General features: G+C 41.6%; 1 protein-coding gene across 1 annotated transcript; it reads left to right on the forward strand.

Moving 5' to 3' along the window:
* The first annotated feature begins 10,907 nt into the window (after nt 1–10,907).
* LOC134496234 (interleukin-8-like) lies at nt 10,908–16,487 on the forward strand. The gene is made up of 4 exons (XM_063301968.1): nt 10,908–11,067; nt 13,769–13,883; nt 13,984–14,068; nt 14,624–16,487. Exons 1-4 carry the CDS (start codon nt 10,989–10,991, stop codon nt 14,639–14,641), a joined length of 297 nt encoding a protein of 98 aa, XP_063158038.1. The 5' UTR covers nt 10,908–10,988; the 3' UTR covers nt 14,642–16,487.
* Nucleotides 16,488–17,919: the final 1,432 nt, after the last annotated feature.

Consider the following 17,919-nt stretch of genomic DNA (forward strand, 5'->3'; position numbering starts at 1 on the left):
TTGCATGAAACGGAAAAAAATGCACTTACGATTTGTGGTTTTCATGACTAGAAAAAAAAATAGATAATAGAAAAAAGTGAACTTTTCTTTTGTAATCATAGAGTAAGAGTTTATTTTGTAATTGAACTTATATTTTCTGCAAAAGAAAATAGAAGCGTATTCTTTCTATTCTTTTTTATTCTTTCTTTCTGCACCTTTTCTTTCCTTTTTTTTCTTTTTCCTTTCTTAGTTTGTTAGATATATCTCTGTCTGTCTGTCTGAACATATACCCCTTTTACACTGCCATAAAACAATCAGGAGAATTCCTTGCCCACTGCTTTAGCTATGTTAGAAGACAGGAAAGATTTCCTCAGTGCTTGATATAGATATTAGGTTATTGCTGCCCCACCCCCACACATTATCTCTAAACTTTGACAATAATTTTTAAAAGCTTGACATAAAAGGGAGCCATGATTAGTTTTTAGAATTCCTGAACTGTGCATAACTGCACAGTGCCTAGAAATATCAGAATAAAAAAATGTTCCTAAAACCAAATCTCCTAGTGTTGCATGCTCTTTTTCACTGTTTCTGTTAACCACATTATCCTCCACTGCATTCCAGTCTGGGAACTTCCAGCGGTGCCCCCTTTTTTTTTATAAGCAATACAACCATGTCCTGGACATCCAGAGTTAAGGAAAGAAAACAAAGCATCTCACTTGAAAATTTTCAGTGTATTCCTAGTGCATGTGTATTGCTAGAGCCTTTTTGACTCCTCATGGAGGGAGGGAGGGAGGGAGGGAGGGAGGGAGGGAGGAAGGAAGGAAGGAAGGAAGGAAGGAAGGAAGGAAGGAAGGAAGGAAGGAAGGAAGGGACTTCTTGATGTGCCCTTGGCCTTTGTTGCAACCTAAGATGAACGTGGGACTTTTCACAATGAATTAAAATAACTCCCAGACTCATGTCTGGGCTGCAATTTTACCACTGGATTATACTGCACAAATATTTTGGCTGTTTTCTCTCAGAACACCCTCAAACCCGCAGTAAGCAAACCGTAATGCCCGATCATTGTATGCTACTCTTTTAGTCCACCTTGCCATTCGGAGCGTAAAAGCAATTGGTGAATGTTATAAACTACTGTCCCAGCACCAGTCCAACCTAAATTACAGTAAGCGTCTAACACGTCTTGATGACCCTGCAGATTTCTTGGAGTCCACAGCGTTTCGCCTGCTGTATTCAATCTGTACTATCTGGCAGATCGTATTTTATTCCAGGTTCTCTTTTACTGCGTAAGGCTTTGCTGGATCATGAGCCTTTCTATTACTTAGCTCTTCACAATGCACTTCAAAACTAACAGGGTTTTTTCTAGATGTTCCTCACATCTTGCAGATCTGTTCTGGCATTCAAATCTAAAGCTGACAGAAAACACTATCATCCAATCAGCACTCGTCTTTTTCTCCCAAGCTGCCCAATTGTTGGTTTCATTGGCATACTCCCAAATCTATTGCCTGTCTGTCTGTCTATTTATCATTTCCAAATGTTTATACATACACACTTACAAATGTATACAGAGAGAGACTGATTCACACACATATCGCTGTTCAGTTCCAGATACACTGAAATCTTGAGTTGGTTTCTGTGACAAGTTCTCATTTTTATCCTTGGGGACGTTTAAAAAAAGATACTTTTTCCAAATGAGCCAGGACATGGCATGTTCAGATAATGAAATAGTTTTTACATTATTTTATAGCTGTGTGTCATTTTGTCTGCTCTCTGAACAGTTTTAAAAAGTAAAGTCTTTCTTGACTCCACACATATTCAGATAATTCTGTTGGCAACAATACAGAAATATTTGACCTTCCGCCAGGATCTGTCTGTCTGTCTGTCTGTCTTTTTCTCTTTCTCTTTTTCAGTTCCTAGTCTAACTCTCAGTGTACAAAATGTCCTTCATTTTTATCTGTGGGTGTTCCTAGATATTCCTGGAATTCCTTGTGGCTTCTTATGCCTTATTTATCCCAGCTGAATCACTTGACTGGCTGGGACCAATGCACAAAATGTTGCTGAACCAGGAATCCCAATTAAGCCTATCTGGCCAAACTACTAACTCACAATATATACATCTGTTTAGACCACCCTCTTGGAATAGAATATGATTTACTTTTATAATTGCATTCTTCATTATTGTCTATTTTGCTCTATTTTCCCCAATTTGAAATGTTGGATAGATTAATATTCCTTTGCACTTTTAAAAATCTTTGCCCTCCATATTTAAATTACTAAAGTTTTCACATTAATGGTTGAGCAATAGCACAAGAGACGATGCTGTTGTTTACCTTTGAGGCTGGTGGTTAGGTGGCTGTACTCATATTTCAAAATATACAACCACAGAAGTTATGCAAAAACTCAACCCCTTTGCAACTTGTATAAGATGACAGTGGAGGTACTGCCCGTGAATAGCTATTAAGACTAGCACTGAGATTATAGGCATCAGGTCGAAGCTGCTATGACATCAAAAATGTCACTGCATATGCCATAATACCAATTATGGTGATACAAATTCCATTAATTGTTTATTTTTAATGGCACTTTTTCCTTTAGATTTCAGAACTAAAGTTAATTTTTGAAAAAGTGTTCAATTTTTAGATCTTTGCATGAGAATTTGATCTTCCATTGAAAATTAAACAACGTGGTATGATTATTGTGTTGGTTCATTATAGCCAAAATGTTCAGTTGTGAAGCTTAGGGCACATAATTGCCTTTCAGCATAACTGTTACAGAATTATTTTTATTTATTTATTTATTTAATTAATTCACCAAATTTATATGGTCGCCAATCTCACAAAAAAGTGACTCTGGGCAGCATACAATAAAACTGTAAAACAGTTAACTCATAATGATTGTTAAAAAATATTAAAACTCACAAAGGCTAAGAGAGGACAGCAGATGTTAAGAACAATGGAGCCACCTCAGTACCTCACTTGTTGCCTGGGGCCCCCAGGCCTGATAGCATTACCAGGTTTTGTGGGACTTCCGTAAAATCAACGGAGACTGAGCCAGAATCACTTCAAGGGGGGAGGATGTTCCATAAGGTGGGTGCCACGGCAGAGAAGGCCCGCCTCCTGGGACCTGCCAAGAGTAGCTCCCTAGCAGACAGGGACCCATAGGATGTATATGTTCTGCTGGATCTGATGGGACAAGCCGATATAATGGGGGAGATGCAGCCCCTCAAATAACCCGGCCCTATGCCACAGAGGGATTTAAAGTCAAAACCAGCACCTTGAGCTGGACCCAGAAGCAGACTGGCAACCAGTGCAGCTCATGGAGCAGAGGTGTAACATGTTGCTCTCGAGACATAGATAGCTGCCTGCACCACTAAATTCTGCACCAGCTGAAGCTTCTGGATACTCTTCAAGGGCAGCCCCATGTAAACTGCATTACAATAGTCCAACTGAGGTGACTAGGGCATGAGTGACCATAAGCAGAGCCCCCCTACCCGATGTAGGAACAGGTGCAACTGGTGCACGATATGAAGATCAGGGCAATGCAAAGTATCCTGAGATATTTTTCTGCCAAATGAAGGGCTGGGAAAATGCAATTTAACATGGTTGTGAACAAGAGCCTTAAGGAAGATTGCACAATGTCTGTGAAATTCTTTTCTTGTGCTAAGCATTCTTCAGGGAAACTTCTTTATTGGATGCCTTCAGTTGCTGGATGGAATGCTTAACTGTGTTTTTAATTATATACTATAAAAATCCTTACTATAGTATTTGAAGCCCTTAAGATACTTCAGAGCAAAACATACATGAAAAGTCCTGGTTCTAAGCGCTCAGACCTCCAGAGTCATTCATCTATGGGGAAAACGTAATTCAGCTAAATTATGTGTACAGTTAAACTCTGGTTTCAACCTCCCTTACTTATCTATGCAAATTGACCCAATCTGGAACAGCAGTGACAAATAATTTTTTGATTTGAAACAGCAGGGCACTTTGGTTGTATCCCAAGTACAACAGATTGTCTTCTGAGGAATATCTTCATAAATACAGAATTTAAGTGGAAAAATAAATTATAACTGATACTCACTTGGGCAGTATCCCACGGGCATGTAACAACAGTGTCACGCCCTGCCTGGGAACATCTTTTTTCTCTCATACCAGCAGAATATAATCACCCTTTCCCACAAACAGCACATGGGTTAGTGCACCTATATAAGCACAGAGAGCTGTTTTTAAAGAGCTTTGCTTGCTTCTCTGAGGGAGCAAAGGGCAGAATCCCCTTGGGGAGGGGCATAAACCACTGAGTTGCTAATGGCCAGCTACTGGAGTTCCTCCTTAAAATGTGCTTGCTGCTATTCTCATGTTTGGTTTGCAACAAACAACAGGAACTAGAGCAATTTAGGATTTATGAAATGTGCATAAATATTAGTAAATTTATTAAATGTCGAGAATTGGCTTCTTCCTTGAAGGAAGACGGTTATTTGTGTTATGACAGATTGAAGCCAGTTTTAAATAATTTTCCTTGCTATGCTTTTGCCAAAGAAATCTCCAGAGCGTTGGGGTTGTGAGAGACTTTAAAAGAGCGTGCACTATCATACTAGCAAAACGGAACTGTGTGGAGATCAACTAGGGTGAGATACCATCTGGAGTCACAGGGTGACTTTATCACCTGTTTCTCCCCTTCCCCAAGCTGTTTTGCATAAAATAGGAGTTGCTGGAAATTAAAGTCATGAATCACCTTCACTTCCCTATTACCGTTTCTTACAAAACTTTATTTGCCAGGAAGTAAATTGGAGATATAATTTTGTTGTTTTATGGAGTGGCATTTCTTAAATCATATAGTGCTTTTCCTCTGATACCAAACTGGGAGGAAGAGAAAGCTCTGTTTTAAAGATTTTCCTTTTTTCCCAACTTCATCTTGATTTCCTGAATATCAGGCTATGTTGTTAAAAATCATTTTGCTTTCCACATAGGGAAGCGTTGTACTAACCCTTGCCCAGAGAATTGTGTTTCAAAATTATCAGGAGTATCAGACGGCACTTTGGGTCGATACATGAAATAGGTGTTATGGATAAAGCCAGAAATCTTACATACAATACATTGTGTACGGCAACAACCAGGTTGGGAAACAACAACAACAAAACATGGGCAATGGACATAGGATCTAGATACTGTTCTTTGGGCTAGATACTGTTCTGAGGCCCACATTGGTCTGCATGTAAGGATCCATCCCAACAATTCCCTCTGAGAGCAAGCAATGCACCCAGCCATGAAGTTTCTACATTTTGGCTATTTAGTCCCATTGGAAAGGCAGTGATTGAATTAAAGTGCTGTTCACACTCCCTTCTGAGAGTGTGCTGGTCATTATAGGCCAGGTGACTGTTTTTCTCCCCCTGGCTTTGCTGCTGCTCCCCCTCCGTACATCATCAGTCATTGTTGTAAACCACCAGAGTCCCTTTGGTGGGAGGAGATGGGCGGTGACAAATTTGATAGATAGATAGATAGATAGATAGATAGATAGATAGATAGATAGATAGATAGATAGATAGATAGATGATAGATAGATAGATAGATAGATAGATAGATAGATAGATAGATAGAGGGAAGGAAGCATCACCAGAGGGGAAGGAGGTGGTCTGAACTCAGGACTCTCTTGGGCTTCTCTAGGCTGGTTTGTCTACCCCTCCTCCCCCACCTCATTTGGGCAACTCCCAAGTTAAAATAATACAAATTAAAGAAACATGGAAAACACAAAGCCGAAACAGCCCCAGAGAGGGGATAGGCAGACCCGTGGCAGGATTGGGCAACCAGCTTGGTGATATAGGGTGGGATAGTGAAACTGTCTAGAGCCTTGGCCATTGCATCTCTTACTTTGCATCAGTGTTTCTCAGCCTAGGCAACTAGAAGATGTTGGCTGGCTGGGGAATTCTGGGAGTTGATGTCTACATATTTTCAAGATGCCGCGGTTGAGTTTCTTTGACAAATACAAAGAAACTGGCAATTAGGCAGCAAAAGTCCATTCAACATCCCACGTTATTTTCTGAGGCTGCCCCATCTAAAAGTAAAGATAGTGACTCATGGTATTCCGGTATATTGTTAAAGAATAACAACATTAATGTGCCCCACATCTTCCCCAAATAAAATTGTGGAAACTTCACCTCTTCTTCTTGTCCTTACTCTCTTGGAAACCTAGAGGGAGCTTGATTTCAAAAACAGGAACTGAGGGGGTGAGGTGTGAAATGAGGCAGAATACTGACCAGCTGGGCTATTTTGGGGCTAGAAAGGAAAACTGCTAGGACTATTGTCGGTTTCACTCCCACCTCCCAAGTATCTCAAGTCTTGCAAGGGAATGCTGGCAGCAAATGGGCGCAGCACTGGAAGAATCCCAATGAATATGCAAAATGGCGTTCAGATAGGCAAAATGACACTGCCCCACAGCATTTATGTGGGATATCCCTCTGCAGGATGACAGAAAGGGACAAGCAGGTGGAAGAAGCAGCCAAACCATTTGCTCAGACCAGCTGAAACTCTTGTATTACTCTGTGGCACACCAGTGCCAGGTCACCTGTACAGGAACTAGTGCCCCAGTGTTCCCAAAACAACAATGTTTTAGGTGTATGAGGAACCAATGCAGGGCCTGAGATGTGCCTCCCACCGTGAAGCGTGGCCAGGCTTTAAGGGGGAAGGTTCCTTCTGAAGAGGGCAGACAGCTCAGCAGGCCAAGACAAAATGGCCATGGAGGGCAGTGACCAGTGACCAGAGGTAGGGTAGGGACCAACAAGAGTGCATATTAGCCAATAGGAGTAGTTGGGTATTTTATACGTACTTAAATACTTACTCTGCCAGCCATGACACAAATGGATAAAACTTCTCACGGCAGCCGTTTTGTTAGAGTGTCCAAGACATGCTGAAAATTCCAAATATGCCTGCTAGTGTATCAGTATTTGTGGTCCTGTTTTACAAATTCCCTTGTCAAGGAGGCAAAGGAGAATTCTGCGGAGTTACAGGCATCCACAGAACTGGCAGGCAAAATGAGAAGCACATACAAAAAGTGCAGAGCTTGAATCACAGTGGTGTGGCGCTGCTTTCATCATTTGCTCTCTCCACCCCCTCTCCCTTCCAATGCGCAGATGCCTCTGCGCATGGCATTTAGGACTTGGGAGTGCGGCTTTTGGACTTGTACATATGAGGCCATCTGCCTTACTAGCAAATTAACAGCAAGGATAACTACTTTGACCATTCATTTCCTTCCCAACAATTTCTTTCTACAGTTTCCATCACTCCCAGCCAACATGGGCAGTGACAAATCACCAAGAAAAACTAATATCTGTCCAAGAGTCCCAAAAGAACTCAAATGTGAAATTGCTGATCTTCTAACAAAAATGTGCTACTTAACCCTAAATTAGCCCTGGTGCCTAAGGACTGGAAACGGGCCTGAGTAGTGACTTCTTTAGAGAAGATATGGTGGGGCCAGGCAACTGCAGGCTCATCTCCTTTATACTCTCTACTCTCCAGGATGCTCCCTATGACTCAGACCAACTTTTTTTCCCAGGACAAGTAGGATACCTTCTAGATAAAGCACTGAGCTATAGGCACTTCCCATTTTTTTAATCTCCTGCATGCCTACTGGACTCACATGGATAATATTATATGCTGTTTCATTGCAGCATTGTGATTTGCAGGAGGGAAAGGAAGGGTCAGATGGCATAAGGAAATTCTCTAGAACTAAAGGAGATGTTCGCAATCACATTTGCTCCCATAATGACCCTGATGAAGACACCAGTTTCAATGTTATTTCTAATATCATAAATTGACCAGAAGCACTACTAAATACAACTTTATCAAGCATGTACAAAAACTATTATAGCTCGGGGAGAAATAAGCCCTAAAGCAGGGGTCCCCAAACTCTTCAGCTCATTGACTCCCAAAGGGGTCAATATTGACCACTTTGGAGAACCCTGGCCTAAAGAAATCTTCCAGACGTTTTGAGAATGTGGATAGGAGTGATCTGGTAGCCATTTTTTTTACTTGGGTTTTCAAATGGGATTTCAGAAAGTCCCTCATCAAAGGCTCCTGAATAAATGTAACAGCCATAGAATAAAAAGGAGAGTTCTCTTATGGACTGGCCACTAACTGAAGAAACAAAAGCAATAGGAATCAACAGACAGTTCTCACAATGGAAGAATGTGTGCCTTATTTCATTTTGTATGTTCTATTTTGTAGCTCTACTCTGTAGGTTCTATTCAGTAAATTTTATTTAATCTGAGTCACTGACCTTAATAAAGATTTAAAAAAAAGATGAATAATAACTCCTCCCCAAGAAGCTGAGTAGGAACCGGTGCTTTTTTTATTTGTATGTAAATAAGTTATCATGAGGTAATTTATCTTTTTTTATCATGAGGTAATTTATCTTTTTTTAAAATAGAGAATTACTAATTTCGTGACTATGAGAACTCCTGAGACATGATATTGTAACTTGAGCAAATTATTTTACAAGATGTCAATGATCCTCATATACGTACCCTCATATACAGGATATCAAAAAGTAGGTTAAATGATGATAGTGCTAGATGGGTTGATCCATAGCTATCTGAACACCCTTTTCAGCAGACATTCATTACTGGCTCATCCTCATATTGAAGATAGGTCTCATTTGAGGTAGCACAGGAGTTTCTCTAAGCCTGCACTGATCAACATGTTTATAAACCATATGAACCAATGAGTAGAGGGAGGGGAGGGGAGGGGAGGGGGCATTCAGTTATTGCTGACAAGCTGAATATATCTGTGCTGAGCTACAGGCCAGAAAGAACACCTGTTGATTGGTGGGGACTCTCTGCAAAGTCTATAGACTAGCAAAGATATCAAGATTACCAGCCTTTTTAACAGTGGCTTCCCTGCTTTTATAAACTTATTTTTAAAGAATAACAGCTATATTTAGATAGAAGTTGGACTGACATCTATTGCTCCTACTTCAGTTGCTCTTAGAATGATTTGTGATGTTATGCTTGTTGTCTGATCTGGTTATGTTGCTCTTTTACTTTTTAAATATTTAAAATTTATGTTCATGTTAATTTTCTATTGATGTTTTGCTAGATAGATACTCTTTATATTTTTATATATTTTATATATTTTTATAGATACTCTTTAGTGTGAACAGTTTGGGAAAACTAGGTATTTTAAAATACATCCTATTAACTTTTTAGATGAATAAAAATTCTCTCTAAAGTCTATTCTTTAACAAATTCCACAATACCCTGGACAAAGCAAATCTGGGGAATTCGTCAGTTTTCTGTAGAACTAATGAACTTCAATAGATCAGTGATGTCAAAACGATTTTAAATGCCAAAGATACTGGCTTCTGAGCAGATTTCCTCTCTTAAAAGATAAAGGAAGACATTGTTGGAGGAAGACAAAGGAGAAAGATAGAGAACAACTAATTTTTGATTATGATTCCTCCTTTATCATCAGTAGTACACCCATATGTTGGGTGATCCTAAAAGTTCCAGCAGAGCCTTTGTAATCTGGTACTCTGCCAATCTGGTGGACTACAATAAATTAAGCTTTCTGGTTGTGTAATGGGCTGTGAGAATGACCTTGGGAGACAGGAGGAAGAGCCGCAGCCTAAACAACTCTCACGCAAAAGGCATCTCAGCCCACAGAAGGAAAGAAGGCATTGGAAGCATCTCAGAGGACCCTCACTAGTTTCATGAAAAGTAAAAGTAAGGGTAAAAAGGTAAAGGTAAAGGTTTCCCTTGACGTAAAGTCCAGTCGAATCCGACTCTAGGGGGCGGTGCTCATCTCCATTTCTAAGCCTTGGAGCCGGCGTTGTCATAGACACTTCCGGGTCATGGGGCCAGCATGACGACTCGGAACGCCGTTACCTTCCCGCCGAAGCGGTACCTATTGATCTACTCACATTGGCATGTTTTCGAACTGCTAGGTGAGCAGGAGCTGGGACGAGCAGCGGGAGCTCACCCCGCCGCGCGGTTTCGAACCGCCGACCTTCCGATCGACAGCTCAGCGGTTTAACCCGCAGCGCCACCGCGTCCCTAAAAGTAAGGGAGTTGTACAAATTCTTTATCATTCAAGAAGGAGACATTGAAGTATCAATTTCTCGATACCTTGACCGGTTTCTGAAACACACATTTCAAAGTAATTGCACTATGGTCTGATGCATAAGAAACATCAATATTACATTCTTGAATTTAGTGATATAAAGTTGATGATATTAAAAAATAATCAAGCCTAAAAAAATTCTGATGCACACTTGAATAAAATGTTACTTTGATTTGAATACAGAAACATCAAGTGCCTGAATTTTTGAATGGGAAGCATATAAAACATGTATCTGAGGTTGAATTATTGCTTATGCATCCTACAAAAATAAAAATAAAAATAAAAGGGAAAAGAAGTTGAAAGATGAATCGAAACATTTATGGGCGCAGACAGCTAGATGCTCATTTGCTACTTTGTACAGAGAAATACAGAAAAGGAAATATGAACTAAATACAACAATATCACAGCAGACAGAATTCATGCTAACATAACTACAACAGAGATACTGGAAGAACAGTAAAAGAGCCGGCAAGATTTTGGCTAATTGCTTAAAGCAAAAGGAAGATAGGGCAATAATTCCAACTATTAGACGTGAAAGTGGTGAAATGTATAAAACATTTAAATAAATAAATAAATATTTCCGAACTCAGATGGTTGCAGTTCAAAGAGAACACAGACTTCCATCCTGTCCAGACCTTCCTAAACTCCCTGGTCGTGACCTTCCCTCCCCCCCTCTCTCGCCCGTTTGGCCCCCTTTGACGCAGGGATCGTTCTCCTCCTTTCCTCGCTCGCTGCAACAGGGGCAGACTGAAGGGGAGAGGCTTGAGAGCGCCGCCGCTTGCCGGGCTCGGGGGGAGTCTCTTCCTCGCCAGGGCTGTTCTCCCGTCGGGTCAGCCCTGGAGGGATAAAAGCCCGGCGGCGCGACGGCCCCGCTCAGAGTGCGCTACAGCCCGCCGCCGTCCCAGCATGAGCCGCCTGGCCTTCCGCGCGACCACGCTGCTCGTCGTCCTCCTGCTGGTCGCCGGGAGCGCTGTGCAGACCCAGGGTAAGCTGACTTCTGAGCCCAGGCAGGGAGCGGCAAGGCAGACCGCGGACCGGGCTGCCGCCCAGCCCTGCACGTCCTCCCCGTGCGCAGGTGGCAGCCGCTCGCCTTGGGCCGAGCGGGGTTTCTGAGGCAGAGGGCTGGGAATGCGCGGAACTCCGCTTACTGAAACCCTTTCCCGCCCTTGCCGGAGGTTGGTGGAGAGCGCGAGGGTGACGCGGGCGCAGCCTCTCCGCACGTTTTTCCGCCGGGATTCCAGCCCCCCTCCCTGCAACTCTACCCGCTTGCTTAGACTGTCATCAGTCCCCGGTATGAGGGGGCTTCCTTGCTAGGGGATGTTTTGTGCTTCGAAGCTGCTTGTGCAGCGCAGCGCAGTCGTCAGGCTTCAGGCGTTTTCTCTTTTCATTTGGTGCAGAGGGGAAGAGAAGTTCATCGTTGCACTGGGTAGTGCAATTCGAATAGGGGAACGCCGAGAACTCTTAGCACTAGGCATCTCCGGGATCCCCATACCAAACCTGAGGTCTAGATCCTGGTGTGTGTGCGTGTGTGTGTGTAGCTGTCTAATTGTGGATGGCATCTGTACAGTTTGGAGCTTGAACCTCCCTTTGAGCTTTGCCTTATCAAGTGGCGGGCTTGGCGACAGGACTTGGGGCAAAGTTCTGTGAACAGAAGATGCTTCCAGGCAGACCGGTCACCCCCTTGGTTTGCTGCTGAAACAAGGATGGCACCAAAAAACACAGCATGTTGTGCATGGTGAACCTCTTCTTCAAAATTCATCATTTCTGTGACATCTGTACGCTCCTTTCTGGTGCTTTTGGCCTTTTTGGCCCTTTACGTACAGAGCTTAGCACTCAATAGGTATTTCAGCATATTCACAGTCCCATTTTACATACTGAGGAAGTGCACAGTGGTTTAAAACCAGAGGTTCAAAATACACATCTGATTGCATGAAAATAGCATGACTACTTTCAGATTTGAAATATATTTATTTATTGACCAAAAACATTTGTATGTGATTTTCCATTGTAGAAATCCCAAGCAGGTGTACAACAATTGTAAAAATAGTACCACAAGATAAAACAGCCTATTATTTGGGTGTGGGCGGGCTGAGTTTGTTCAATAGGGAAATAAGGTAAATTTCTAATTTCTGTCATGGCAAAATAACTCACCTAAATAATCAGCAACTGGAAAGGATCCAGACAATTGTTCTATTAATGATTTGGAGATCTATTTACACAGTCAATATGAAAAGAGTTTTCTACTGATAATTTAACTCATTAATAATAATTTCTCATTAATTTAAATACATGTTCAAAGTTAAACATCCATAATTCCATTTCTAAATCAGTATTTAAAACTAAAGGTTCTATTTATTTTATTTATATAAAAATAATTTAAGGAATGTAAAGTGAGTAATTAAAACATTTTTAGCATTCTTGTCCCAATATTTTTTGTCAGTGAATACACTACCCTTTTAATTACTCTTTATGTTAACCAAATTAAAATCATTCAGATTCATATTATTCAAATCCAAATACTTGTGTTGTTTGACCACTGTTGTTTGACTTTTCATGACTCTTGAATGGTAAATGACTCTAACTGTACCTCTTACCATTTATTCTCATACTTCAGTTTTGTATATTCAGTATATTTTGGGTTTTTTTGCAAATTGGAACTTTCTTCGCAAAGTAGCTGTCATTTTTTTGTGGCAGGTAAAAAAAACCCATGCTGTACTGGCTAGGTTTATACTGGCTAGGTTAACAGAGCCTGTAGTATAACCTAAGGTAGCCCAGGTTATGTTAAAGGTAGTCAGAGGCACCGTGTAACCCCAAACGCAAGAAAGTAGATAATCCTTCTTCCAGATATCACTACTTTCAGAAAAGTGGAGCCCATCAGATACGATTTTAAAAAGCTGCTCTGGTTCTTGTTTATCAAACCAGTAAAGTGCCATCATGCCTTCTGTTGAGGTTAAGTTGGCCAGGTTGGGTGGAAATGCTGGAACAGGAAAGATGCAGAAGGTGAGAAAAATGGGGCGGCAATTTCCCACAGCCTGTAGTCAGTTCCAGCAATGTGAAATACGAAAGAAAATAGAATGTAGTGCATGACAACCGAATAGGATAGCTGGAGTCTGGATGCTAAGAGATTATGTCAACATAGGGACACAACCACATAGACCCTTCAGAATAAAGGAATATTGTAAAAAGGTTTGTTCTTATTTTCTATTTTTAAATGTGTATTTGTTAAGACCAGGTTTCTGCAATGGTAATGTTAATATTAAGAGCAATTCTGAAGACTTAAAAAGATAGGACTATGTAAGAAATGCATAAATACGAACTGTTCAAATGGTATTTATTCAGTCTGAAAAAGAAATGAAACTACATCTCCCAGTAAAGTTCCAAAAAGAAATATATGGTTAAAAACCTTGCTATTGTGGCAGTTCCGATATTAATAACAAGAGTTTACCATAATGCAAAACCTTTTGCCTGCTTGTGTGGGATTCATTTATGAGTCAAGGTCTGGAGTTGTTCATTTTTCAAACCAGTTAAAGGATTTGTCCTCAGGAGAATAGTTGGAGTCAAGTATTCAGTTGGGTCCACTGAGTATGCTTATTGGAAAGTAAGGCCCATGGAACACATTGTGGCTAAGGTCTGCATAAATACGAGTAGGATTGCTTGTTGAGCCTCTGGTTGTTTTTCCTCCACAGCGAGAGAATTGCGCTGCAAGTGCGTGAATGTCTTGTCTCAGAAAATTTCACCTGTATTCGTTGCCTCTGTAGTTTTCATACCTGAGGGACCACACTGTGTCAGGCCTGAAGTCATGTAAGTGTCCAGAGCGGGCCTGCTCCATTTTTGTTACCGTATGCCAGAGAAGAGCTGTTCAGTCGCTCAGAAACTAATATTATTCTTCCCACTATAACAGAGTCACCAAGAAAGATGGGAAACGAGTTTGCCTGAACCCCCAAATGCCATGGGTCGAGAGGCTTCTCCAAAAGATAATTAACAAGGTATTTACAAACATTGTTGAGCCGACCTGCGTGCAGAAACCAATTTCTAGTACATCTTAGCTGTAATCCAGCACAGTTACTGAAGGCAGTGAGGTTTTTTTTAAGCAACCTGAATATAGGATTGCCTCTTTTCTTTTGGAAAACTGAATTCTTTTTTTTTTTTATCAAATTGTATTGCAGTATATATTTCTGTATACACACACACACACAAACACACACATGCATGCACAGGCATGTGTGAGCGCACACACCCCACTAAAGAACTAGATGATTTTAATAGAACCATCAACAGTCGTGGCATAAATGCAGAGATAAGTGCCAGGAAATGTATTTTCTACCTAATGAAAGAGTTCCTATGAACACAAGATATATTGGCGCTCCTAAAAACATCAGTAGGTCCTGTAATTGGGCCAGGTGACCTGCTGCAGATAGACGTAGTAAACCTGTGGTTGGGACCACAAGGAACATGGACAAGAAAGATCAGGTTGTGTATGGCTGAGATAGCTTGGCCTTCTTCTGCTTCTCATGTTTTCATTTATTTCCTGTCTTCTGCAGCAAAGGAACAAGCTGTGACAGAAACTATATTTGGATTTGTAGCTGCAAGAGAGAATGCTGCAACTGTGAAGAGGGGGGGAGAGAGAGAGAGAGAGAGAGAAAGAGAGAGAGAGAGAAATTCCAGTGTGTAAAAAAGCCAGAAGAGAAGACAACCCGAAGCCTTAATTATTCCTCTACTGGTTCCCACTTTGTTGTATTTATTATTCAAACATACGTTAACGTATTTATTACTATGTCTCCATATGGAGGCCGTCTGATCAGTTCAGATCAGATACATACTAGATGCAATACTGTATGATATATACTACACATTTAAACTAATTGACACTGATTGCCTTCTGGATGTTAGCAATAGGTTGTGAGCCATGCTGAAATTTATAGAAAAGTGGGATATAAATACTCTTGATAAATGCATGCCAAAAGGTGCAAGACAGCAGAAAGTTATCCCCCATCAGCCTTTATGGGCCATGTTCACTTCAGTGGAGCTTACCCAGAACCCACTGCTGAATTGTCTCTAGGACAGCCTCTGTCAAGAAAAAAGCAGGCAGCATGATTAAGCAAGACTTTGATCCAAGTTAAAAACGTGTTGGAGTCTGTCACCAGGGCCGCAACTAGGGGGGGCCAACCGGGGCATGTGCCCCGGGTGCCGCACTGGTGGAGAGCCAAAATGAGTGCTGGGGAGGGGGGCCAAAATGGGTGCGGAATCCATGTTTGCCCCGGGTGACACAGACCTTAGTTGCAGCCCTGTCTCACTCAGGATGCCTGAAGTGAGAACTAAAGGCCAAATGCACCAGACAAAAGACCCCTTCGTTGGCAAGGGAGAGGCAGGACGCTACACTGCTATTAATACCAACAAGTGCTAATACTTCCAACATTTGAGAGGAAGGAATTTGGGCTATAGATACTGTGTGATGAATTACATAAATATATGGGACAAAATATCGGGGAGAGTCATTGAAGTAAATGGAAGCTGTGTAAAAGCATTACCACATTTTTACTGATACCTTGTTTCTATGAAAACTGGGTGTCTTTTTTGGGAAATTCTGTGACCTTCTGCTTTCAGTGGGCATTTTATAAAGTGTTTTAATATGACTATTTATGTGGAAATGTTAACAGAAATGTTCTAAAACAGATTTTTAATGTCTTCACTGTTTATCTTGTGTTGCCAAATTCCTTTCAGGCTTAGCAGATTTGTTGCTTCTGGAATAGACAAAAATACAGCCACCATGAATGCACATATTAGAAACAAAACATTTAAAAGTATATAATTTTAGGGCTGAATTACATTTATCATTTTGGTGCATGGAGCTGATTTCTGGTGACTAATTTAGTAAAGGTAAAGGTTTCCCTTGACGTAAAGTCCAGTCGAATCCGACTCTAGGGGGCGGTGCTCATCTCCGTTTCTAAGCCTTGGAGCCGGCGTTGTCATAGACACTTCCGGGTCATGTGGCCAGCATGACGACTCGGAACGCCGTTACCTTCCCGCCGAAGTGGTACCTATTCATCTACTCACATTTGCATGTTTTCGAACTGCTAGGTGAGCAGGAGCTGGGATTAACAACGGGAGCTCACCCCGCTGCGCGGTTTCGAACCGCCGACCTTCCGATCGACAGCTCAGCGGTTTAACCCGCAGCGCCACCGTGGGTGACTAATTTAGCAGTGCATAATTGTCCAGTTTAGACATATTAATCCAATTATCTCCATGATATTCTTTGATGTTTCAAGTTTTCAGTTGCCTCTTGGCCCAAGTGGATCATCAAGATAATATATGTGACACATTATTATTTCATATATTACAAATTAATGGAATTGGAACAAGCTGCAGTTAATATAAAATAATTGAGTACCAGTGCAGAATGTCTTTTTTTTTACAATAAATACTTACCTGATACTTTTTCCCATGTACTTTTGTGAGAACAAAACTACACAATCTAAGTATTTGTCGCAGGGTTTTATCTTTAGGTCAGCACACAGCTGTGGCTTTTGTGCGATATACTTGAAATTAGCATGACCAAATCTCCTGTGCATCAGGTGTACACATTGGTCATGATATGGAGTGTTGCCAACTGCAGCCTTGCAGCTTGGCTTCCTTGCATTTTGCACAATGTACCAGGAGTCTTTTAATATACCAGTAGCACACACTTTCCCATTTTTACGTATCTCACAACCATTTTTCTTAAATGTTATGGCATACCCTGCTGCAGCTAATTGTGCCACAGATAAAAGGTTTGATTGTAAATTTGGCACATACAACACACCTTTTACAGTTTCTCCCAAGCAGGATAAATACAAGTCACCTTGTCCCATAATTTTGGTCACAGACCCATCAGCCAAAGATACACTTTGTCTGTCAGTTTTAGACAGTGACACAAAAGAGCTTTTACAATTACATAAATGACAATTGGCCCCAGAATCTAATACCCATACATCAGAATTACCCTTCTCAGCAACCTGTGCAATTTGGGTTGTCTGAAGAGCCTTCTTCTGTGTTGCCCTTGTGTTCTTCTTCTCTGTCTTTCTATTCTTGGGTCTCAAGGCACAGTCTTTCTGCAAATGTCCAGCTGGACCACAAGTGAAGCATCGCTGGCTGGCTAGTGCTGTGGCCTCAGCTTCTTTTCCCTTGTTTTCTGGTACTGCAGCTTTCCAGAAGAGATGTGGGGAGGATCTTTCCTCTCTCTTCTCCCATTCAGCGAGTAAGCGCTGTGTAACATACGATGGGGTGAGGTCGGCTTCAGGCATAGCCTCCAGGGTACAAATCAGTGTGTCCCACATTTCATTCAGTGAGGACAGGAGGGTATAGGATTTTGTGAGAGGTGTAAATTCCATTTCTCTCTCCTGCAACTCAACAAACAGCTGCTGAATATAATGCAGGTGCTCAGGAAGGCTATCTCCTTCTGCAAGGTAGGCTTTGTAGTCAGGGTAACTTTACTCCCTGCTATTGCCTTTACATACAAGTCTCTCAAAGCATCCCAAAGTTGCTTTGCAGACTGCATACCTCGCACGTGGACTAGCTGATTGTCCTCAACTCCCAGGATAATGGTGGCTCTAGCCCGTTCATCCTGTCTAAGCCATTCAGCACTGGGATTTTGGGGGGTTTGCTCACCAATTGAAAGCCAAAGATTCTCTCTGTGAAGATACATCTCCATCTTCAGGGCCCAATTCAAATAGTTGGTCTCAGATAGGCGCTCCAGAGGCATCGCTAAGGGCTGGGAGGTAGCCACGGCTTCTTCCTTCTTTTGCAAGTCACCTCAGCTGGCTTCTTTGTCTTGTAGACTGGCAGTTGCTGGAAAATCTCC

This window comes from Candoia aspera, chromosome 4, assembly GCF_035149785.1.
Source record: "Candoia aspera isolate rCanAsp1 chromosome 4, rCanAsp1.hap2, whole genome shotgun sequence".
NCBI classification, from domain to species: Eukaryota; Metazoa; Chordata; class Lepidosauria; order Squamata; family Boidae; genus Candoia; species Candoia aspera.